Source organism: Nycticebus coucang, chromosome 12 (genome assembly GCF_027406575.1).
Source record: "Nycticebus coucang isolate mNycCou1 chromosome 12, mNycCou1.pri, whole genome shotgun sequence".
Classification (NCBI taxonomy): domain Eukaryota; kingdom Metazoa; phylum Chordata; class Mammalia; order Primates; family Lorisidae; genus Nycticebus; species Nycticebus coucang.
The window spans coordinates 3,939,186-3,964,319 of NC_069791.1; the positions used below are offsets into that span (position 1 = coordinate 3,939,186).

The following is a 25,134-nucleotide window of genomic DNA, read 5'->3' on the forward strand; positions in this document are numbered from 1 at the left end:
TTCGGTATTAAACAAGATTGTTGTACAGGCGTTTCAGCTTTGTGGTCCTGTGGCTTCTCTCTCACTTGAGCTCCTCGATGCTGAGTGCCCCAACCCTGGAACCCAGGCCTCTAGCTGGCCTCACTCATGGCATCTCTGCACCTGTCCCTCCTGAGACTCAGAACGTCATGATATCCCTAAAGGCAGAGCTTCTCCTTCACTGGGTTTTTTGCTTTCTTTATAGTAGTTCGATGATGTGGAATGAGAGTGTTCTGATATATCTATCTTTCTTTCTCTCTCTCTCTCTCTGTGATATTTGGTCTTTGTCCCTATTTCCTCTCTTATAACTCTTAAAATCTTTGAAATCTTCAAAGTGATAAGTGTCTTTTTGCATCCTAATGAGCTGACTGGTGGGAGGCAACCCTGGGTAGCTGTAGGATGGGAAAGACCGCAGCAGAATTAGAGAGCCTGGACTTTCAGCCCCATCCCTCAACCTCAGGCTGAAGCTGAAGGTGGGGCTGATCCCCAGTCACCAGTGATTTAACCCGTTGTGCCTGTGTAATTGAGCCTCCATGAAAACTTGAAAGGCTCAGGAGCTTCCGGATGGGTGAACTCACGGAGCATCCGGGAGGGAGACGTGCCCAGGGAGGGCATGGGAGCAGCCTTTCATCTTATCTTTTGTAGTGTCCTTTATAATAAACCAGCAAATGTGTTTTCCTGCGTGCTGTGAGCCACTTAGTAAATTTATCAAAACCAAGGAGGGTGGTCATGGGAACCACTTGGTCACAAGCACAGTGGAGCAACCTGGGCCGTGTGCTGGCATCAGAGGGGGCGCAGTCTTGTGGGCCAGAGCCCTGCGCCTGTGAGGTCTGACCCTCTCACAGGTTGAGGTGCAGTGGAGGAGACCCAGCTGGCATCTGCTGCGGCGCTGATCACCTGGGCGGGAGGGGAAGGGGTGCCAACACACTTGGTCACAGAAGTCTGTGTTGATTATTGTGAGGTGAGAATAGGGGCAAACAGTTTGTGTTTTTTTCCACTAAGAAATGCTCTCTCATTCGTTAGTATTCATGGAGCTTACATTGTAAGCTCCCAGACACGGCTGAGAGAGAAGCAAAACAGAAGCTCTTCTATCTGGGGGCGTTTGCAGTCACACATTATATGATCTAGAGATAGGCAAGGTCTCATTTACATCCATATTCTAAATAATATTAAAGGAGGTCGTGAAGTGTTGGTATCTATCCAAAAAGAATGACTCTGTTAAAAATGCTCAGAAACACCACGTCAGAATACATCGCATCTGTATCTGAGAAAAAACAAGGACTAGTTGCAAAATATAGACTAACAGAAGGGGGGGATGCTTCAGACAGGGGAGGTAACAGTTTCATCAAACACTCTGAGCTGCTTTGAGGGCAGTGCTTTTCATCTTGGATCCCTGGGTTGGCGGCTCAGCGTGAGGCTGGTAGTAAAGGTGAACTCTGACCACTGTGTTCACACTCACTGCACACACTGTCAGAAGGAGCAGGTTTGCCCCCACAGCCCTCTGTTCCATCTCATCTTGGTTCTCCCTTCGCAGTGAGAAGGCCATGTGGCTAAACCCTCCCATGTCCACTCTGAAAACAGAACCCTGGCTTGCTACAGGACCATAATTACAGGAACTTTTCGACTGACTTCCTCGATTAGCTAAGTTGTGTCACCTGTTATGTTTAGGTTGTCATTTGGCCCAGGATGGTAAATGTCTTCTAAGTACTGATTTCAAATCTCCTCCCTGCTTCCCCCACCACCACCACCCCCAGATGGCCGAATGACCAACACTTCAGACTTAGGGAGGAAGTCCCATCGCCCTCCTCAGAATCAGAAGAGTTCTGGACGTAGCCAGAAGGTCTCAAAGTTCTGTCCTGTTGCCTTTTTGGTGTAGGTGTAGATTTCCCACAGTCGTAATCAGAAAGTGAAAAAAATGGCAATCCTTTAACTTGTGAAGCTACCATACATCTTTCTATCAGTAAATGGTTGGAAATACTGGGCAGCTTGGTTTTGTTGGTAAAAACTACATAAATATGTGGTGACGTTGTGATGAAAGGGGGACAATGAAAGCAAAGCTAATTCGTAGTTTATAAATGCTCGTGCTTCCGCAAATTAGCATATTAATGTTGAATTGGGAGCCTTTGTGTTCCCCTCTTTATTTTGTTGTTAGAACAGGAAGTCCCCCTGGAAGGTGTGAGCATGTGGTTCCAGCTGCGGCCGGCAGGTGGCGGTATCAGACAGCACAGCGCCGGCCGTCCCCTCCCCGCTGCCTGGCGGGCAGATGGCCTTCTTCTCAGAATAAACTGGGATGGGACCTGGGTACTAAACCCATGCAGAATCTTATTATCTGTGACTGACACTATTAGCAGTGTACTCAAAACCGTGTTTTAACCCAGCTAGGGGGAGCTGCCAGGTCCTATTGAGACTACCCGTCACTCACGCCCTTCTGCTCGGAGATATTGCTTCTCTCTTGCAACCTGAAATTGGAAACAAAAGAATGACCTTGGACTTGCATAATCCGTGGGGCTTTCAAACCAAATTACAGCCATCACGGGCAATATCATTTTTTTCTTGCAACTCTTTCCTGCTGAATTAGCCCCATGGCACACACGTCTTTTTTCTTTCCTGTGTCTGTCCCTCCTTGCAACAACAAGGGCCAAAATAAAATCCCAAGTCTTCAAAACTGGATGGAATGTTTGATTTACATATAAGCCTCAATGTAACAATTCAGCAGACACCCACAGAGGATATAACCCAGACCTGCTAAATAGAAAGTTGCCTTGAGAGGTCTTCAGTACCCTTGATTAAGCCAATAATATCAATTATCTTGCTAATTGAATTTTATGAGTCAGTTAAGTGATCCTTTTAGACCATACTTGAAACACATGTGCGTGTGTTTGCTAGTAATTTATTCTAGATTTATTTCCAAGGGTTCACCGATAACCTAGCATGGGGAAATAGTCCAAAATGGCAGTTTTCCCCATAATTTCACTGGTGTTTATAAAAATACCCAAACTAGAAGGTTTTAAAAAATGGTTCTATGTTTTTATTTTTTATCTAAAGTATAAAAAGCTTAAGCTAATTTGAAAGGTTAAGGGTTTGAAGGAAAACGGTAGGTAATTCAACAGAGAATGTATCTTTACTGATTTCATTTTGCACATTTGATCTGATAGTAAAAGAACGGCCCAGATGGTCCTTTAATGCTCCTTTCAGTACTAAGATTTTATGGAACATCTTTCAAAGAGGAGTAGGTGGTGTATGTAGAAAAAACTAAATGTGCTATTTTGGCTTCTGGGGAGGAGGGGGGAGGGAAGCAATTATTTTTAGAATATGTTCTAGTTGCACGCAGTTTTACAAGAAGTAGGAGGGAGTGATTTACCATCAGTGAATCCTTCAGAGGGCTAAAGTCTGTGGACACACATCGTGCAGAATCTTGTCGCCATGATCCCAAGAGCACATGTGTAATTAAAATATGCACACACACACACACACACGTGTATTCCCAGTTCCACACACATTTGGGAAAGAGGCTGCTGAAGGCATGTTCATGTTAGCAAAGTCCCTTGGATAAAAAATAGTTATGTTCACTGGTTCTGAGAAAGTGCCGCCAGATCTGGCATTCATTATTCAGAGGGAGCTACAGGGAGAACATCGTTTAAATATAGAAAACAGAGAAAAAAACGATGAAATTAATCAGGGAAAATTACCAAATCACTGTTAATATAATAGCAAGGGATTGACTGGGTATGCTAACCGAATGTTTCCCCCAAAAATTAAAGCAGAAAAATCATGCTGTTGAACACTCTATCTTGATTTCTTTTTTCCCTAAGGATTTCAAATAATGTTTTAATTAGATTTTCTTGTGATATTAGCCTTGATAAATAATGCACTCACCTACGATGGGGACTAAACTTGTTTTGCTGAGTCCCAGGGGAATTCTTAGCCATGAACAGCTCTCTCCTAAGGACTTTGTGTGCCCTAGAGATTTTCCCCCTTTTGGGTCACACTGATGATTTGATTAAGTCTGACAAACATTGTTCACACTCCAGTCCATATACAAGCAGTTGTATCCAATTCCTTGGATATCCAAGATGTCCAAGGAATTTTTAATAAGTATTATCTTTCATTCAGACTTTTTAGGAACTCAAACAAATACCTAATTTCGGTTGAGAATGGATAATTCCTGTAGCTAGAGCAGTTCCTTCCAACGTATTAATACCAGTAGTATTGGATGTAGATTTCATATACCAGTTTATACGTTGATTTAATGAAATATGTATATTTACATATATGTAAATATACATATTTACATGTATAAATATATGTAAATATACATATTTACATGTACATATTTAATATGTACATATTTCATATGTATATACATATGAAATATGTATCTACCAAAACAACAACTTTATGTGGGTTATTTAAATACAAAAAAAAAAATTAACGATTTCACCCACAAATTCCTGTGTGGGTGGGGTTGTTGGCTCTGTTTTTCTGGATTTTTCTGACATCTTGGTGTTTTTTTCTCCTCTCTGGTACTTCCTTGAGATAATCCTTCCCACCTGACATTTGAGTCCCCCTTCCTGTCACCCTGCAGCCTCCCACCCGCCTTGTGTGATTGCATTTAGCTGCAACGTGGGTCCCTGCTTAATTATTACCTCAGCCAGTGATGGCATTCTGAGCTTTTTGTTTGTGAATTGTGGAATCCATTTCTCATATTGAGGAAGAGGTAAGGTAGTAGGGAGATAAGGCATTTTAAAATTTATTTATTCATTTGTCCATTGAACAGATATTTATTAACCTACTATTTACCCAGCTCAGCTTAGGTGTTGAAGGTTAAATGTGAGCAAAAAAAGTCACTGCTCTTCGTGGTGGAGCTAAGCCCCTCTGATACTGGCTGATTTAATCCTCATGAAAATCCTTTAAGAAAGCTAATTTATGCAAAGTTGAAGTAAGTGTTTAAAATCCAAGTGTTAAAAAACCCCATCCCCTCCTCCTTTCCTCCCCTCCTCCCTTCCTCCCCTCCTCCCTTCCTCCCCTCCTCCCTTCCTCCCCTCCTCCCTTCCTGAAATTTCTTCCCCACCCCTGGCCCGTCCTCCCAGTGTTGTGTTGTCCTCTCTTGGTGTTTTTCCTACTCTTTAACCCGCTGGGGGGGGGGGGTCCTCAGCTCAGAGTTCTCTGTCTCCAGCTCCCCATGGGGGCTTCCCCATCTTTGTCTTACCACCTCTGGCCGGGGCAGAGCAGCTGCTGGGGAATGTTGCCCTACGGATTCTCTCCCGCTGTCCATGAGGAGGGCAGCCCAAGCAGCTGGCCTTTAATTCTGTAGGTTTGTCAGAATCACGAAAGTGGCCTGGTGTAGGCCCACCCGTGTCCCCGTCCACACCAGCCAGGAGACTGTCTCTTCCTCTACTTGCAATTTTTACCCAGTCCCCCTTCTCCTTCCGTCTGCCCTGACCATGGATTACTGCTGGGGACTCCGTGTTGTTTTAGCTCGACATTCAGTGTATCTCCCTAACTCTATTCCTGCTTTCCCAAGGTCGTCACAGATCCTGGCTTTTGTCACTGACACAGAATTTCACAAAGGCACCTGTCTTAATGATGCACATCTGTGAATACAAGTGTTCTATTTTTTTGTTTTCTTGGGGAGGCCTCATTAGGCGGCAGGTCACAACACAAGATCTGGAGGAAAATCTGGACACTAGCCAGGTACATCTGGGCAGGTGACCCCACTGCTCTGTGTGAACAGTGAAGGTGACAGTGATGGTTGTGAGGACAAGATGAGATTCTGCATGAAGAGTGCTGAGTGGGCTGTCTGACACAGAGAAGGTGCTCTGTGAATGGTGGCTGTTATTACGAGTGTGTCACCGTTGCGGTGGCTGTGGGAAGAGGAAATGTTAGATCAGAGTTTAGAAGAGTGTGTCTGAACTCCAAGTCATGGGTACAAAAGACACTTGTTTTACGTAGCTGTAAAAGAAACTAAGACTTTGGGGTTAAAACTTGATCAGGTCCAATGCTTGGCTTCCTCGTCGTCTACCGTGTGAGCACACAGGCTGAGCGTCCCATAGCCGTGACATTGTGGAATCTGACTTGGGTTTTCTTCTCCTGGGTCTTGTCTGAGTGTATCTTTTTGCTGCCCTTATTTTCCTGTCTCTGGTTCACAGACATCTAATGCAGGGCAGTTTCATGCCAATGTCCTCTCCAGAAATGCTCATTAGGTGGTAGGAAAGTGGACACTAAAGATTTTCAGGTCCTTCTTAAAGTGCATTCAGTCTCTGAGATGGTGTGGAGGGAGTGCGGGTCAGAAAGCCGTGGGTACAGGCTCCTGCTCGGTCTAGACTGACTGTGCTTCCTTCCCCAGGACCTACAGATAGAGCGAGAGAGGAGCTCGTATAACATATCCGGTGGCTGCACAGCCCTGGTCGTGGTGTGCCTTCTGGGGAAGCTGTACGTGGCCAATGCCGGGGATAGCAGGTAAGCCGATTAGCTGTCTGACTCTACTAATTTCCAATGCCTTCTGACACTTTTTATCCTTTCTCAAAAAAGTCAAGTGATTAGAAATAAGATAATTCTGCTTGGGATTAGGCATTGACAAAGGCAGGCCTTCTGTATCAAATCGAAAATGCATCCAAGGAGCACAGTGAGGCTGGGGCGGCCTCCTGCCCGTGCACAGCAGCAGAGGCGTCTGCTCCTGGGACACGTCTAAGCCAGCAGTATTCAAGTGGGTTTTGGCCTCTGAGCCTGTTTTCCAGTGAAAGCTTAGTAAAGCCATAGGGTGTGAGAGCAATCGGGAGAGCAAGGGGACTTGAATGAAGTAAGATTTGGAGGGTCATCTGGGGGTTCCTCACTGGCTCCACTCTGCTGAAGAATCTCACTGGTCCCCTCCCTCCGGCTCTGTCCGCTCTCCTCCACTCAGGGACCTCAGGCTGTCCCCTCTCTCCACTCAGGGAGACTCACACTGTGGTCCCTTCCCGGGAGCCCAGAGCGCTCTCTTTTTATGCACCTGCATTTAGAGGCTGCCGTCTCCTCTCTTCCAGGTTCAGCTAAAGGGACTTTTGGCAAAGAGGGCATGTTTAACCCTCACTTTATCCAGCATAGCCAGGGAATAAGATAAACATATTTTAATTCTACTTTAAATAACTGATGCTTCTTCACTTTAGGTGTAATTTTTTGATTACAGGGTTTATGAAAAATGTTTTAGTATGTTACACACCTCTCTCTTTAGTAACCAGATATGCTGGCCACATAGCAGGACCTTTTCCTAAAGACTAGCTCTTTATTCTAAAAGTGACGCAACTATTGGGCTCTAAGCATGTCATCCCACACACCTCTCCCCGGCTCTCCTACCTGCTCTGTTCCTCTGCGAGACCCGACCCCAAGCCCTTCCTCTTCCCTGTCTCCAGCTCATGTGGCTAGGGCTGCCTCTGTAGCCCAGAGGTCCAGCTCCCTTGCGGTGATCGAGAAATTCACCTTCATTTTACCTCCATGGAGGATGCAGAGACTCAGACCCAGGGATATTTCTGTCACTGTGGGTGAAGCATCTTTTCCCATGGGGAGCCACACGGTAGCAGTTGGAGGAGTTGACAATTGGTGGTTTTGGAAGGTCCATCTGTTTGAAAGGAAGATATGGGGCTTCCATTTTACTCTGTAAGATCCTGCCGGTGTCAAAGCCCATGTTCTCCTGTAGGCAGAGTTTTGTATGAGCCGCTGCATACGCTCAGTGCCTTCTGTTCCCTGGTGTGGAGTCAGGGGTCTGGCAAGTGACAGACCCCCACTCAGATGGGTGACTGTGAATGCAGGAGTGAAAGAGAAACAGCCAGGAGGTGAAGGTGCCCAGGAAGGAGTGAGGCTCAGGGGAGGGAGCCACTGACCAGGGGCCACAGGAGCCACAGGAGGGAATGAGGGGACACACTCTGACCTCCCTCCCTCCTGTCTCTTAACTCACCTTCCCGCAGGGTGGGCCTGGCCAAAAACTGGGGACAGGTGACCCAAGAAATGCCCTTCCAAGAGGTCAGACCCTGGCCTCCTGCTCAGTTCTGGACCGTGAGCTGGTTTGCAGAGAAGGGGATTATTGTTCTCTCCTCCGGTAGGGCTGGGTGGTGACTCACTCCTGAACTCACACTGGCCTTTGCCTTTATGTCCAGGCCCGAGTCCTACCCAGGGAGTTTGTTTCTCGCCGCCCAGTGTCTAAGGGAGTGACAGCCCCCTATTCCCAGGGGAAGCGCCTTTCACCAGGCGCCCTCAGACTTAGAAGCTAACTCTGCTTTGGGCCCAGAAGATCTTTGTGTGAGAGGACTGCTCCTCCACACTCCACTCCTCCCCATGCCGCCTTCTTGCTTTTACAAAGCGCAGCTTCCTCACCACTCCAAGCTCTTACAGAGCAGTCTACCTAGCCAGAAACGGACCAGTGACAGTGTCCATCGTGCCTTTGGTTTGTTTTCATGCCCATTTCCAGATGAGGCCTCAATTTCCTCGTGTATAAAGATGGTGATATTAGAGCAACATTCTAAAAATTATCCCATGAGGAGTGACACTCTTGGAGAGTAAAGTGGCACCATAGAGGGTGATCTTTTCATTAGTTTATGTTTCTTAGAGTCAGTTTTGAAATTTTAATATAACTGAGGTTCCTGAGTTTCTAAGTGTCTAAAAAACATCATGGTTTATGTGTTATTGCCAATAATTTGAAAAGTCTAATAGGTATTTTAATCCTTAATAACCCTGTAAAGCACCAAAAGAAAAATTTTTCCTATGATGAAACAGGATCTCTAAACACTGGTAAGCTGTATTACATTTAGAGTGTTCTGGCCCTGATAATCTAGATATGAATTCTGAGTTTTATCATTCATTGGTTGGGTTTGCTATTCCCACGTGGGCTGAGCTTCACATAACAGCCCCACTCCGAGTTGGTGTTCACATGTGCTATCCAAACACTCAGAGGACACTTACTCACGAGAATGATATTTGTAGCTCTTTATTAACAGGAGATGCTTGATATCATCTTATATAGAATCAATTGACCAGTTTATATTCTAATAATATAGATATCTGAGTTTATAGAAATATTCGGTTATTCCCATGAAATGGCCACCAAGTGAACTTTGATCCGACCTTTGGAAATGCAGGTCCATTATCAACCATGATGAGCAGTTAGGAATGCGAGGGTTCAGTTTAAACAAACTCTTACAGCTGGCAGAAGATTCTAGCAACAGGAGCCTGATTAATTAAGCACTCATTTTTCTTTTTTATTGCTAGATATTAGCTGTCATATGTTTACTTTAAGTCATGACAGGTTTGAGAGTGAAAGTAAATCTTTGTTGTACGATCACTACCTCATGACTATTCATGTGCAGGGAAAGAAAAGCTTCACGCTGGTTTGATTTGGAAGTGGAGAGAGGGCAAGAGCTGTTTTATCCGCCAGTCAGCTGTGTGTGCTCTGATTCACCATCAGGCACATGCGCGTGTGTTCACTTTGTATTCAGGAAAAGCCTCCTGATGCTATTTGCAGCTTATCATCAGTTTTTGAGCCTGTGGCCATCCTCTGGGTAGCACGGTCCACAGAGATGCAGGCGACTGGTCCGGGGCGGGCTGGTCCACAGCCTGGGAGACTTGTCTTTCTGCTCAGCTGAGCCTGGTGCACACCAGTTCCCTTATTCCTCCCAGGCAGAGGTGGCCAGCGCAACACCTGGAGGTTTGTGAGGGACTAGCAAGGAAGCACTTCAAGCAAAAATGAACCTGCAGCAGGCGAATGTCATGCCAAGCAAATGCAGTCTCTAGTCCTCCCATTCTTGTCATTAGCCCCTTAGGGTCTGAGTGATTCTTCAGTCTAGGAAGGTGCTGTGACTCCATCATGGAGATCATTTTATTTCCAGAGGAAGCAAAGCCATTAATTACCATTTATTTCAAACAGTGTCTGAAGGTTTGGCAACCGAGACTAGGTGAAGCCACTTGGATGAAAGAAAATCATTTCATGTTTGTTAAGTTCTTCTACTCTTGCAGACTTCCAATCACGGCAGCCATCAGACTGCGAAGTAGCTCTGGGATGTACCGAGTACTGTGACAGGACCACCGTCCATTCTCTCAGTAGTGCAGGGAGAAGCAGGTGCTGTTAATATCGGCTAAATACAGTTTTCCACAAACTGAGCCAAGGCACCCAGCAAGGCGAATAGATTTGCCCCAGGTCCCACAGCTATGCAGGAGCCGGGCCGGCATCCAGCCCCGGCCTGGGAGCACAGCACATTGTCCTGGCCCCCTGCACTGTGGCCCGGGCCCTCCATCTGTGCCAAGACTCACTTGGTGGGAGTGGGGGGGATTTTTTCCATTTTAATATCTCTAAGTCAAGAATTTCTAACTAACATTTTCCCCCCTGTGTATATATAAAATAGTGGCACACCTTATCAGCAGCAGCATCTCAGCTTCCACCTAAGGAGGATGACGGAGGCTCAGGCTGCACACGAGGCCACTTGGCGTGCACTGCTGCAGTCAAGTGAGTGAGCGTTGGGGGGTCTGCTTCATTCATTTACTATATAGAAAAGATTGTTTTCTCAAAATGTGGTCTACCCTCTTCTTTTAAAGGTCCCAAAGTACTGAGACCATTTCAAATGTCATGTTTGGTTTTGATGATAACCTATTGAAAATAGGGTTCAAATAAGCATTTTCTGTATTTTCTGCATGACTGTTTTATCACTGATTACTGCCGTGAATTCAGACCTCATTTTGTTGCATTTTAGGATTTCTTTGGAAGCAAGAGTCTCACAGACTCCCAGGAATAGAGGGTCATCTTCCCATGTTTGAGAGTCCTCCTAGGGAGAGCTGGAGAAGGTGGAGTGTGTTCATTGATTAGCTCTGTGTGACATGGTTCCATGAAGTGTCTGTACACAAAGCCATAATAGTCCAGCCAGGATGGCTTTAACTTCACCTTCCTTTCAGTCATTTCTAGTTTTCCAGAATTCTCCCCATTTAAGTGAAAGCTTTCTGAGTTGGTTCAAAGGTGAATTCCTTTGCAAAGTCTGAATTTTCCTGAGTGTAGGAATTAGGTATTAAATAAGACTTACGTTTCTATAATAAATTCAAAACCAATTACACATCTGTGGGGCCCTCTGAGGCTTCTCCCCTTTACTGGTAGTAAGATAATGAAACCCTGTAAGTGCCTCCAACCCAAGGGAAGGTAAAGAGCAGTTCATTCCACTGTGTGTTCCCGGATCTCACCGGGCCTGGACGGAGCCTTCCTGAAGCTCTTTGTTGCCAGTAAGTGGTGCCCTCCCCGACACGTGCGCTGTGCGCTGCTGCTTTAATAGCAGCCTTTCTGAGTTCAGAAACAAATCTGATCTTCTTCCACGGGCTATGTTACATTCACTATACCACTCATTTTCTTTGACATGTATCTGAAAAATAGCGTAGAGAGAAACAGCAATTAACTTCCATCCTCCAGGATGAAAGTTGAATTGCTGTTTCTTCCCTTTTGCTACAGGAAACCCCCTCCCTCCACATCTTTGTAGTATGGATTTTACAGAATCCCTTAGCTACACCCTTAACCTGTGGAAGGGGTTTGCAGTGATCTCTGCCCTTCCCAACCAGCCACTCACTGTCTACACACAAGGCACCGAGGGCCCTTTTCTCCCTACTTCCTCCCTGTCTCCTCCGTGTTTTCAGATCTCTCCTCGACACCCCTTGCCCTGAGTCAGTGGTCCCCAGATTGTGGTCCCCAAACCAGCAGCAACATCACCTGAGGACTTGTCAGCAGAGTGAACTCTGTGGCTCTCTCCCAGACCTATTGAATGGAAACTCTGCAGGAGACCATAATCAGTGTTACAGGTGATTCTGACCCGAGCTCAAGTGCAAGAATCGCTACCCTAACGTCTACCCCTGGGCATTGGAGAGAGCCGGGAAGGAGCTAGTCTGTGGACCGCAGTACTCCATCATGAAATGAGAAAGCTCTTCACATGCCATTTTCTGTTGGTGACAATTTAGGGAGGGTTACATTTCACGGAAACAAGTATGGACCCTCCAGAAATATTTGTATCCCAAAATGACCCAAGTGCCAACCAAAGGTCCCAGTACATCACACCCACAAGGACACTGTGGGGTAATAAAGCCCAGGGGTTGGCCTGCAGAGCCCTGGGGCCAGAGATTGGACCCTCGAAGCATTCTCATTGACTCGGTGTACCCCACTGCTCCTCCTGAAGCTGAAGAATGCGATTACAAATGAGCTAGAGTTTTCCTCTGCTCTGTCTCCTGAAACACGTGTCTTTGCCACCTCCTGCACTGGGGAAGGACACCTGATTGCCTGCCTCTGGGGTTGACTGTAAGTGCATGAGGACGGGACATTCTCTGCCTCATTCCCAGTGGCCTTCCCAGCACTAGGCCCAGCAGATACTGAGCTCATGGCAGGTGTACAGGCATTTTTATGAATGCTGCTTCTCCCACGACACTTTACTCAGCTCATACCTGACCTTCACTTTGAGGCTCTGGCATTATGATAAACGCATAATGCATTGTACAAGTTTAACATAAGTAATCTTAAGACAGGCTGAGGTGTATTTATAAATGATCCATTCATGGAGGCTATTTTAATTCTGTTAAGGATGACATCAAGGGGAGGAAGTGAGCTCAGATAGAAGCCACTGGGAAGGCTCAGTGAGTAGGGCGCCACCCACATACATTGAAGCTGGCAGGTTTGAGCCCAGCCCAGGCCTGCTAAACAATGACAACTGCAACCAAAAATAGCTGGGCGTTGTGGTGGGCTCCTGTAGTCTCAGCTACTTGAGAGGCTGAGACAAGAGAATCGCTTAAGCCCAAGAGTGTGAGGTTGCTGTGAGCTGTGATGCCACGGCACTCTACTAAGGGCAACATAGTGAGACTGCCTAAAACAAATAAATAAATAAAACCACTGGGAAGAGCTGCAGACACCCAGCCATTGACCAAACTGATGTCACTCAGAAATCCCTACAGTGTAACTATGACAATTTAAAAATAACCTCAAAAGAACAGAGGTGGTTATCCCACCTAGTTAATATAATCTTTCTTCTTTAGCATGAAGTGAGCCTTGCTTTCTGTGATGAACTTTCTAAAGACAAGCTCTTGGTGGGCTGTTTACCTATAGGCTTGTTGTTATTCCAACGTGCCCCTCTCCAGGATGAAAGGGGATCATAGCTCTTTCTTCACTGCCTTTGACAGCTGAAGCTGAACTTACTGCGTTTCTCCTAAAACGAACAGCAACAATATTAAAGAGATCATTGGTGTTTGGGCTTTAAAAAAGAAAAAGAGAGAGAGAGTGACATCTAAGTTAAAGTTTCGTCAGAACAATGGGGAAAATGTGTGAACAATGAATGAAGACACCATTACTAATTGGATCTAACATGAATTCCCCTCTTACTCGATGCCTCCTGGTGGCCGAAACTGCTAATTGTTCTCCAAAATCAGTTCCCCAGGGCCTGGGTGCATGAGATGGGAGATGGCCCTTCCTGGCACCCTGCCTGTGCTCAGCAGACATCTCTGTGGGATGCACGGTGGGTCAGGGATGCAGGCACTAAATCCCTTAAGGGACAGATAATAAATAGGAAGTCATCTGTGCACTCACCTGGGAGACTTGAAAAAACATTGTGGGCCCTGTTCTGAGGTTACTGAGTCAGAATCATGAATGCTGAGGCCAGAAGTCTTTATTATGTAAGATCACCCAGGTTCTCGTGGTATAAGCGCCGTGGCGACCACATGTCTACTCCAAAAGCCCCCCTTTGATTTTTTACTGATGAGGAGAAGGGGCCCACAGAAATGCCTTTCTCAAGTTTGCACTGGTGGAGACTCGTGCAGGAACCCAGGGCATCACCTGTCTGTGAGGACTCACTCGGCCCTGTGCAGATTGCGCCTGGTGTCTGCTCAGCAACAGCAGCTTCTAGGCTGGACTAGTGCTCCCGCCCTGCGGTTCCCACCCAGGGCAGTGGTGGGGCTGAGACCCATCTGGAATAACACTCCCGCCCTGTGGTTCCCACCCACAGACAGTTGGTGGGACTGCAACCCATCTTGGGGAGTTGTTACAAACTTGCTTTCTCCTTGGTTGAAATTTTCAGCCATTATTGGGGGTGGGGGGGGGAAAGCCTAAGAATAAACACAGGATCCCTCCCTAAGGGTGTTAGCGAGTCCCTCAGTGACAGCCTCGGCTGGCTCGGGCCCCTTATGTGGGAGGAAGAGGGTTTCCTCTTCAGTCGTGGCTGGTTCTGTTGGTGGCCCTGGCTCAGGTCCCCTCCATGCAACAGGCTGATGGCACTGCTCTTTGACTTAGCAATGGTTTGCTTTAATAACTCAAAGCTTAAATGGGTTATGGAAAAAAAGATAATGTAACATTTTTTAAATTAGATAAAATCTAAAATAAAATTTTCAGAGAGCAGCTAAGGTCAGCATATAGCTAAAGTGTGCAGTGGCTGTCTGGGGGCTTCTCAGGTCCAGAACGGGGCAGTGGTCATATGTGGGCCATTACAAAAGTTTCGAGATACACAAAAATCAAAAAACATAAAGTCTGCACATAGAAACAAATGAAGCCGTCTCAGCAACATGGATGAGCCGAGCAAGTTGACACTTGTACAGGTGAATCAGAAAGGACAGTGTCGGTGGAGTTCCTTGGAAGTGAAATAAAGAATCATAACATAGGCTGTCTTAAAACTTCTTTAGTGACCCAAGGACATGTGCAGTTGGAACTCATTTGGGCCCAAGTTTGAATTCTAGCTGCACGACTTGCAGGATGACTTTGGCCAAGGTTCAGGATGCTGCTAAGATGTGGCTTGCTCATCTGTGCGATTACGGATGGCCTGAGTGCTTACTGAGTGCCAGGCTCCACCTACGGGCCTTTCTGCGCCCTCATTAACACAGCAGTTCTGCACTGGAGGCTATTAATGAGGGCTCAGAAAGGCCCATGGGTAGAGCTTAGCATTCAGTAAGCACTCAGGCCATGTGAGCTGCCAGCTGTATTAACATACTGCTGACCAGTCCCAAGTTCCTATGATAGGGATGGTCTCTGCGTAAAATTGCTGGGCAAGAATGTGTTAAGATGTCAGAGGCACTGAATGATTCTGTATTATAAGCAGCTGAGAGATGAGAAGGGGAGAAAGACTAAAGCAGGCCAAATCTGGGACAACTGGGAATTGCGACTGGGAGAAATGGATCAGGGAACAGCTGCTATGTTAACACATTGTTGACCAGCAGGTTTATTCAGAAACTATGTTAACTGGCTAACTCATGGCTGGTCAGCAATGTGTTAAATTAGGAAGTCAGAAATGTAGATACTGGTTAAAAGGCAGGGTCTGGAGCCATGTGGACCGGGATTGAGTCCCAGCTCCTTCGCTTACTGTGCAGCCTTGAGCAACTTAATTATTCTGCATTCCAGTTGCCTCATCAGTAATATAGGGATTGTAACCACTGCCACACCATAGAGTCACTGTGAGGAATAAATGAGTTAATTCAATTCCATATAATATTTGCAGGCTTCCTGGGTGCCAGGCACTGTTCTGGGAACTACAGACTTAGTTAATAATGAAGACAAAAGCCTCTGTACTTACGAACCTCACAATGCAGTCGGGGGAGACTGCTAAGTAAGTAAAATCAGTGAAACATGTCATTTGTGTAAAGGCATTAAACGTGTGCTCATCAGATGCAGTGGAGGCGTTTACCTGCCTGCCATGGGGAGAGAATTGAGTAACTGGGGGTATCAACAGCACATATTAATACATCATTATTCCTACAACTGCACCTGCTACAAATAGTAAACCTTACTACTGTGATACATTTTAGTTCATCATAAAAATCAGATGCAAAATAAAATGAGTTATGCATTACAGCTTGAATCGCTGGAATATGAAAGGGCTACAAGAGCTTTTGGGCTATGTAGAAGTTTGTGTCATGAACTTTGTCAGTGGCCTTCCTGAGCTGCCCTAGGACCCCAGTGTAGAATATAACTCATCTTAGCCAGTGTTGCTGGCAGATATCAGCTCTGGACCCTACAACTGTATTCTTAGCAGATTGGAGCCAAAAACCATGCTAAATTCAAGTTGGTACCCTCCCTAGGTACGTGCGCGTGTGTGTGTGTGTGTGTGTGTGTGTGTGTCTAGTTTACAATAATTAGGTTGCTTTGGAGTGCACTAAACAGCCTGTAATATTCTTTCCAGCTCTCAGGTTTTGTGATTTTTAAGTTGCTTTTTTGTTTGGTTCGGTTTGTTTTTTAGTGTTTTGGCAAGCAGTGATTGTCTCTAAGTAACACAGAAAAAGTTGTTTTCCAGCAAAGCCTCCAGGCTCTAAGGCATTCAAAAAACATAGGAGATTTTTTTCTTTCTCTTGCAAGATTTAACTGTGAAGTCGAGGTCTCTGCTGTCCGGGGAGCTTAGCTGCACCACAAGCCCACAGCCTCACCCCTCAGCCGGAGCCCACCCTGCCCCCTGTGCTGTGCTGTGCCACTGGGCTGTGGACCCTGGCTTCTCTTTTCTGGCGGCACCAGGCTGTCGGAGTTAACACGGCGGGAGCTCTGTCCCTGCTGGGGGCCGCCAGGCCTGCCTGCAGAAACGGGATTCATGAAATCCCTTCTCACACTGATCACGCTGCTTGTGCTTTACTCCTGTTTTGTAGCTTTTCCCTGTCAAAGATTTGGGGCAGTTGTTTTCCCTCACCCTACACCGTCCAGTCTGTTCTTTGAGATTCAGAGCTGGCAGGTCACAATTGCCACTGATTTCAAGGACACACGGTCCTTCCTCCAAGCACACTGCACGGGTCTCAACACTAAGAGATGGTCTGAGATGCCACTGCTACCCTGTATCATGTACTTTATAGACACACCCTTTAGTTAAGTGAGACGGTGGCCAGAGGCCCACTGTATAAAACAGACAGAAGGCTCAGCACCCATAGCTCAGTGCTTAGGACACCGGCCACATGCACCAGGACTGATGGGTTCGAACCCAGCCCGGGCCTGCTAAACAACAACAACAAAATAGCCGGGCATTTACTTGGGAGGCTGCAGCAATAGAATCACTTAAGCCCAAGAGTTTGAGGTTTCTGTGAGCTGTGATGCCACAGCACTCTACTAAGGGTGACATAGTGAGACTCTGTGTCAAAAAACAAAATAAAATAAAAAGACCAACAAACTAATCTTCATATAAATGCTTAAGCATTTATCTGGTGGACAGTCTCCAGGCAAGCTAAGTCTGTTCAGGCCGCAGGCTGGCTTTGTGGTGACTGGGCAGCCGTGCCCTTTCTCCCTGAGCTGGAGAACAGTTGTCACACACAAGCCACTTCTGTGTGTCATGTCTGTCACGATTCTGCCACATACAAGGCTGAAGTGGGGTTCAGTATAGGGACATGGCTTCTGCAGTCACCTTGTTCACCCTGAAAGGTACACCAAGTTGACCAGAACCTCTGGGGTCGCTGTTTTTCTGCGGTGGAGACACAATTCCTCTATGCCAAGGCTTTAATTGCTGGTTTACTGACTTGCCAGCAAGCAATCTTTGGATCAACCCAACATCTCCACAATACAAGAATCCTTCAGGGTTCGCACTGGGAGTGTCCACAGTGCTGGAGGACAGGAATCCCTGACATATCTGTGTGTGATGTGTGAGTAAATGAAGATGTGAAACCAGCTGTCAAACTGAGTGGAGGCAACAGTCCTAAAAAGCCACACAGATGCCTCGTCTTGTACTGTCTGGTATTTCACAGGATTCACATTTTGCCATATTCAGCTTCAGGGATATCTGATCTCTTCCACTGGTGTTCTCGGCCCCACATCTGTGCTGGCCCCTCCCCCCAGCTTCCTCCTCAGAGCTACCTCCTCTCCCTCCTAACCTGGTCCACTTCACATCCGAGACGCTCCCTCAAATCTGCATTCCCTGGCTCCACTTCTCCCCTCATGCTTCTGTGGTTCTGTCCCTGTCACTTCTCTGGAATACACCGCCCCCCGCCCGCCACATGTCCCGCCGTATGGTCGCACTAAGTAGCTGCTCTGCCACGGCACAGAGCATCCTGTTTCTTCTCCCTTCTGTCTGCTAGTAGATGACAAGCCAGGATGGTTTGGGGTGCACACCTCGGCCTCGCCCCCTCCCGTGTATCCCACCCCACTGGCCTCTGTGTTTCTTGTGTGGAATAAACACGTCCTTCCAGGCCACTGAGAGACTTAGGCTTTGTCTGTCACTGCAACTAGCATTGCCTTGCCTAGAACACACACTTACCGAGCACAAGAGATGAAAGTCAGCCACGGTAAATACACACCCAGCTCCTCTTGACATAATCTCTCTGCTCAGCTCTCAGGACTTCTCTCTCCGGGTTCCTCTGTTTCCCCTTCTCTGAGGCTCCTCCTCACACCTAACCCTGAAATGCAGATGCTGACGGGTTTCCTCCTCAGCCAGCTTCTCCCACCTCTCAGCCCCATGACCACCTGCTGTCTCCACCAGCTCATGTCACCAACCCTCCCTCTGCAAAACGTCAGGGGCTGGACTTGATCTTCCCTGGATTGGTCACTGTGCATCCCCTGCAACCCAAGGGCTTGGCTCAGAGATAAATCGCTTTCTAGGTGTTTGCCAGTCAGGGTGACCGTGGACTTGCCATCTTTGGTGCTTCTGAAAGATTCTGCATGAGAGACACTCTGCATGAGTTCCTAGGGATTGTCTCCAGGCCTCACAGCCTTCTAGAAACCCCCAAATCTGTCCCTGGATGAAGCCCAGACCTCACATGCGCCCGCTCCCCAGGCAGTTTCCATCCTCAGAATGCCCCCTCCTTCTGGTGTCCAAGTCTGGAGTCAGCTTGAGCGGCACTTCTCCTGTGGTCTTTCCTGTCCCCCACCCTGCCCCATCCCAGGCAAACACCTGTTTACTGAAACCCTTCCGTGTGCCGAGGGTCCCAGGGTCTCCCCCCTCTGAGCTGTCACCTCACTTTTCACACCTCAGTATAACTGGGCCTCCCTCCCTCTCTCTTCCCTAACAGGCCAGAGCTCATTTGTAGGAGGTATCAAATGCCCTCAAAGCTCTTCCAGAAGCAGGCTCAGCTCTGCAGAAACCCTTCCTAAAATTGCTTCTAAGCAGTATTGCTGTTGGAAGAGCCACAAAGCGCTTCCCTTGCAGGCCTTCCCGTATTCTCTAGCAGAGCCTAGACAAGTAGCCGCAGAAGTCTAGGATGACACTGTTAGTGGCAGGTGCACTGGGACCTGGAATAGGATGGACGCTGCTACTTTAGGGACACACCCACTCCCAGTCCCCGGCACCCAGAGGCACTCAGTGAACGTGGCCTCCAGCTCCATCCTGACGCACATCCTGTCCATCCTGGCTCCGGACCTCACCTGGGAGTCCTCTTCCCTCTTACTCCGATGTCCCGTCTGTCAGGCACTGTGACATCTGTCACTGAACAGTAGCAACAGGCCCTGGCTTTCCTCTCAGCTCTGTCCTGTATCACTGCAGCTGCCACACACAGGGATGGCCTTTGTGAGAGAGGAACATCCTGCTCCAAGCCCTTCATGCTGACTGGCAAGCTCACCTGAACTCCTAGACACATGCACGGCCCTCCTCACTCCCTTCCTTGCAGGCTGAGCCCCCGCCACCTCCATCTGCTCTGCCCAAACTGCCTGCCCCCAGCGGCCCCCATGGCTCCCCCAGCCCATCCCTTTGGCCTCAGCCTCCTTGCCCTCCAACCACCCCCGACTGAAGTGTCCCTCTCTGTGTAGAGGTGGGTGGCCCTGGGCTGTGGGCTCCATGCAGCACAGCCTGATTCCGCTGCCCCGCCCCACCTTGTACCATGTGGCACCTGGCACAAAGCAGGTGCTGGGGGGGTATTTGCCTGGAGAAACGAAGAAGGGGAAGGAAGAAACGTCTCGAAGGTTCTAATTTGGTGGGTTAAAGTGTGGTTCTCCTGGTGCTCCCGTTACACCCAAGGTCACATGGCTTTGAGTCCAGTTTTTAGGGGCATACATTTTGATTCCTTTGCAGGCTGAGCCTCCAGACGCACAGAATGTTTTTGTGTGGCTGTCACCCAACACATGAGACAGATTTGCTCCCGACCGGTGGTCTGGCTCTGTCTAGCGTCTGCAAACGTGATCTCCACTCGCTAATTTAGGGCACATCTAGATTTCCAGCACATGTTTTCCCCCTTGGCAAAGTAGGACACAAGCCAGGAGACTTTGGTGTCCCCAGACAGGGCCTCTCCCCAGCCGGTTCCACAGAGAGTGGTCTCTTGGGCCCATGTCCCTGGGTGCACACTCGCTTTTCTTCTGGGTCACTCCCATTTGTTCTCCTTTCACTATTTTTGTCCCTGGCAATTGTCTGGATGGAAATTCACTAGAGTTCAACACTTTTATAATGTATTACTGGATCTCAGAAGAAGAGAGAGGGTGGTCACCCCCGGCCTGGGGTGGATCCCAGATGGGCCCAGAGGAGGCTGACCCTTGGAGGGTGGCAGAGCGCCTCTGGGGCGTCCTGCTGTGTCAGAGCAGTCTGAGCACAGCCTGGTGGAGAGAGCCGTGCGGGGCAGGACCCGGGTTCTGGTCCAGCCAAACTCTGACCTCCCCATCTTGGTTTCTTCATCACTCATGAAACACTGAAGCTAGTGACATTTCTGAGCCCAGAAGCCTCTATGAAAAAACGTAATCTGTCCCATCTCCACACCGTATGCCTCTAGTGAGTGTTCAGCGAGCTGCAGCGAGCTCTGGGTCACACTGGTGGCGTCAACTTTGTATCAGTCGAATGTCCTGATTAGGAGGGGCTGAGGACTGGCAGAGGCTGGGGCAGCTCAGTCAGGTAGTCTCGCAGGGGGGAAGCAGCCCACCGGACTGCGGGAGGGGGGTCTGACATCGGAGCCCCGCCCCCGTGGCTCTCACTCCCACACACTCACCCTCTGGCCCCGGGGGCTCGGCCCACAGGTGCTGAGCTCCTCAGTGTGCCCTGCGGCAGGTGAGACAGAAAGGCCAAGGCTGAGAGAGGACAACTGGCCACCCACAGTGGCCAGTGACAAGTGAAGAGTCAACACTCAACTATGGTTCTCCTGACCCCTCAGAGCTTCCATGGTGGGCAGCTGGGAGGTTTCCTTACAGACCAGAAAAGACCGCTGGGGATCTGGGAGGCAGCATGTGTGGGGCTGGGTAAACCCTCATCTCGCTCCGTCCGTGGTGGCTTCAAGCCAATGGGCTCTGAGTTGTGTCCTCATGGGCAGAGCTAGGGTGGCACCTGCACCCTTAGGGCTGCTGCACAGAAGTCAGACGCAGCACCCACTGCGTGCAGGCACTGTTACTTTTCCTTCGTAAGAGGAAGGGTTGAGTCCTCCAAGAATCTTCGGATCCAGGGGGGCTTTCAGCCCCAGTTCCTCTGGATCCCTGCCAGAATCTTCTGGCCTTCAGTGTGTTCATCCTTATCTGGAACTGGGGCTGCCCTATTTTTATCTCATTTCATCACACACAGTCCTCTGAGCCTACGAGAGAATCTGTAATTGTATGAAAAGCCCAACCTGAGAGAAAGGTGGGCATCTGAAGCTTCCTCACCAGCGCAGTGTATTTCTGAGTATGAGGTGGCCAGGAAGTCCTTTAGTCTTCTGGGGCCCTGCAGCCCTCTGGCTCAGGCAGACCACTGCAAGGCACCCGGGCACAGAACCCCTCTGGGCAAGCACACAGCAGGTGTGGCCTCCAGCTCTGTGCACACCACCTGCCCACCTCCATGAGGCAGACCCCAGTGAGAAGCTCTTAAGACAGGCCACACATGAGTGGGGGTTAATCTGAGGCCATGCCTGGAGAGGAGCGGGTTCTCAAAAGCAATGGCTCCAAATTGTTGGCACACAATAGGGCACCAGCACCAGGAGAGGGGCTATAGGCGGGGCGCTCACTGCCCAGCCCTCTGTTATGTCACCAATCTACAAAAGTCAGTCTTCCTGTTGGAGCCTTTGGCTCTTTGCTTTGTCCTTGCTGGGGCTAAAATTAAGGTGGGTCACACCCAAGGGTGTTTCGGCCTGGGGAGAGAATGGTTCTGGCCTGTTAAACCTTCTCCAGGGTGGCCTTGCTCACCTGTCACACAGTACTCATGTCTTGTATGGGGATCCTCATACTTGGTCTGGGGCTGGGAAAGGCCGTGTGGCCGGGCCACTGAGGAACCCCAGGCAGGCGTATCTCCCCCTGGTAGAGATGGCATGCAGAGATCTCCACCCTGCTGCCAAGGGGAGAACTGTTTTAGCATCAACGCTCAAGAATTCGGCTACACTGTTTTTGTCTTACGTGTTACGTTTCTCATAGAAAATGCAAATAGTCCAAAAAGAAAGAACGCCGGTCATCTCACCCTCCCCAACCACTGTTACCAGTTTGTGGTGCACCCTTCAGTCTGCTGTCCTCCCCCCACCCCCACCCGGGGAAATCGCACACCCATCTCCTCCTCAGCTCCTTCCTTGCTTCCTCCTTAAACCGAGTGCAGGGAAAATAAACATTGCCTAGTGTTGCCAAGGCTGCCGTGTGGACTTCCGTTCCTTTGCTCCCCCCACCTGGCGTTCTCAGGACCCGGCATCGTCCTGCCTTGTGTTGTCAGCTGCAGTCTTTGAGACCCTGGCTCCTTATTTTGTTTTTCTAGAGCAGTGTTTTTCAGCCTTTCTTATTCCATGGCACACTTAAACCTATAGTTAAACGTCTGTGGTACACATAAATTTTGTTGATCAAAAAAAAGAGTAAAAAAAAAAAAGAATTTACTTACTGAGCTTTGAACTCCTTTTGAAAATAATATAATTAATGATCTTTAGAACCTAAGATCCTGTCATGGCACACGGGTTGGAAATCACGGTGTAATGATGGTGGTTATTTCTTGTTGCCGTCAATAAAGCTGGGCGAAATAAACAGCATGCGCCCTCCTGCAGCACGGAAATCACGTGACCACCAGTGTTTGCACCGTAGGTCAATTAAAAGTAAGAAAGACCTGGGGTACGATGCCTCAGGCCTACAATCCCAGCACTCTGGGAGGTCGAGACGGTGGATTGCCTGAGCTCAGGAGTTTGAGACCAGCCTGAAAAAGAGTGAGACTCTGTCTCTACTGAAAATAGAAAAACTAGTGGGCCCAGTGCTGTGCAGTCCCAACTACTCAGGAGGCTGAGGCAGGAGGATCACTTGAACCCTGGAGTTAGAGGTTGCTCTGAGCTATGACACCAAGGCACTCTACCCAGAGTAACAGAGTAAGACTCTGTCTCAAAAAAAGTTAAATCAGACTTAAGTTAGGGACAGAGCCTGTAAGAAAGGAATCTCAGGTTTTTGGACAGTGGCGTATGACTGGTGTGTGGGTGGGACAGAATCTTCAGCCTAGGGACCCCGTGTTTGCTCTTCAGAGCTGGTCTGGGTCATCTGGACGTTTTGTCACCTTTTATAGAAAAGGTAATTTTTGTAGTGATTCTGGGAAGTGCCCTAGCCAGCCCCAGCATTTCAGGGAGGAGAGAAATCCTCTCAGCTGTCCGATGGTCCTGCCTGTGTGAGGCTGCTCCCCGCTCCATCAGATGCTCCTCTCTGGGTTCAGTGCTCCCTTTCTTTCCCCCACAGTATGAAGGTTTAAATAAAACCCAGCCAGTGCAGGGGAGTGGGGTGAGTGCCACGGAGGCCGGAGGCCGGAAGGGAAGACGTTTGGAGCTCTGGCAAAGCTTGTGTCCCACACCCGAGGTATGAATGTGCATTTGCAGACAATCTTTATGCATCTTAGACTTGTGAAGGCAATTTTAACTACAAGTAAACACACAAGTAGAATAAATACAGAAACCCCACACAGGCAGGGACCTCCCTTTGGTGAGAATCTGCATGCCAGGATGAATCTGGCTGGGATGTTTGCATCTGTGAGGTGCGTGTGAACTTGGAGGCCACCAGACCTTCAGGCAAAAATAGATACCCTTCAAAGGCTTTGTAGCTTCCAAGGATTATTCATGTGGAAACCAAATGCAAATATTGATTCCCATGAAAGAGACCTCACAACTGCAATGCCTGACTGGGTGCTTCCAGCCAAACATGAGAAAGTGTTAACTTTTTCATCTCTGATTGAAGGAATGTGATTGTAATTAGGACACATTACTTCAGGATTCTGTGGGTAGTTTTAGGCAGTCAGCTTTTTGAACAGCAAACTCATGTTTCCAATTACAATGAATGTGTCTATTAATGCTCTCTCTAATTCCTTCGGAGCCTCGTTCCTAAATTGCACCCGGCCAAGGCTGGGAAGCTTTGCGTGTGGAAATTCTCCATCTGCGTTGCTCCTCTGAGGGGTGGTTGTGCCTGCAGCCTGCAGTGGGAACAGGCTGGTAATTGTGTTCTGAGAGCCTCTTGTGCTATGGAGTGTGTGACTTACTGACCGGTGCTAAACACTCGAAAGGTACATTTGAATAAGTCCATAGAAATTGGCATGGTAACAGGGGCCGAGCAGAGGGCTACTTCTGAGTGCTTTCTGGAGTGGCCGTATGGTGGGAAGGGCTTCTCCAGGAGGATTAGAAAAAGGACAGCATATAGTTTGAACCTGCCCCAGAACAGCACTTGGAAACAGTCTACCACACCCCCTGACCTCACCGTTGGCTCCTTTTGGCCGCAGATGTCTGCCGGGCTCTGCCCTTGGGTGGCTGTTTCCTGGTTACCCACCTCACTTTCCAGCTTGACCTGTCACAGCATTGAGAGTCTCTTACGAACTCAGAAGGAAGAGTTTTACCTTTGGGGACCGTCTCTCTGACTTTGGTTAAACCTTTGCTGACTTCATGTCTCCACTCACCTTCCCTGGCTCCAGCTGGCTGCTGGTGAGAAACCCTGGCCTCTCTCAGATCATTCCCGTGGCGTTTAGCCTTTCATATGCCTTCATCTCTTCCTGGCCCCTTCTGCCAGCTCCGCTGGGCTCCACTGGGCTCCACTGCCTTCCCTCTGCTCCCACCTCTGACTTTTCCCTCCACTTCTCAGGAACACTCTTCACCTTTTCACAACCACATTCCTAGTGTCACCAGCTCATCTTGGCTTCCCCGGCCTGGACCTTCTCTTTGCTTCTGACAACCCTCCCTCTCAGGAATCTGTTTGGGATAGTATTTATATGTACATGTTTAATTCATGAAACATGTATTTGAAAAACTCTTTTTACTTTTGCATAAGCAATATTTGTTATTTGTGTACAGTTTTTATTTTTTTAATTTATTATTATTATTTTTTTG

General features: G+C 48.2%; 1 protein-coding gene across 3 annotated transcripts in view; it reads left to right on the forward strand.

Moving 5' to 3' along the window:
• Positions 1 to 25,134, forward strand: part of PPM1H (protein phosphatase, Mg2+/Mn2+ dependent 1H) — a 261,618-nt gene that overhangs the window by 139,706 nt on the left and 96,778 nt on the right. For all 3 annotated transcript variants that reach the window (XM_053555420.1, XM_053555421.1, XM_053555419.1), the window contains exon 4: positions 6,365 to 6,477. In XM_053555420.1, coding sequence (XP_053411395.1) covers positions 6,365 to 6,477 — 113 coding nt within the window. The remainder of the gene's footprint in view (positions 1 to 6,364; positions 6,478 to 25,134) is intronic.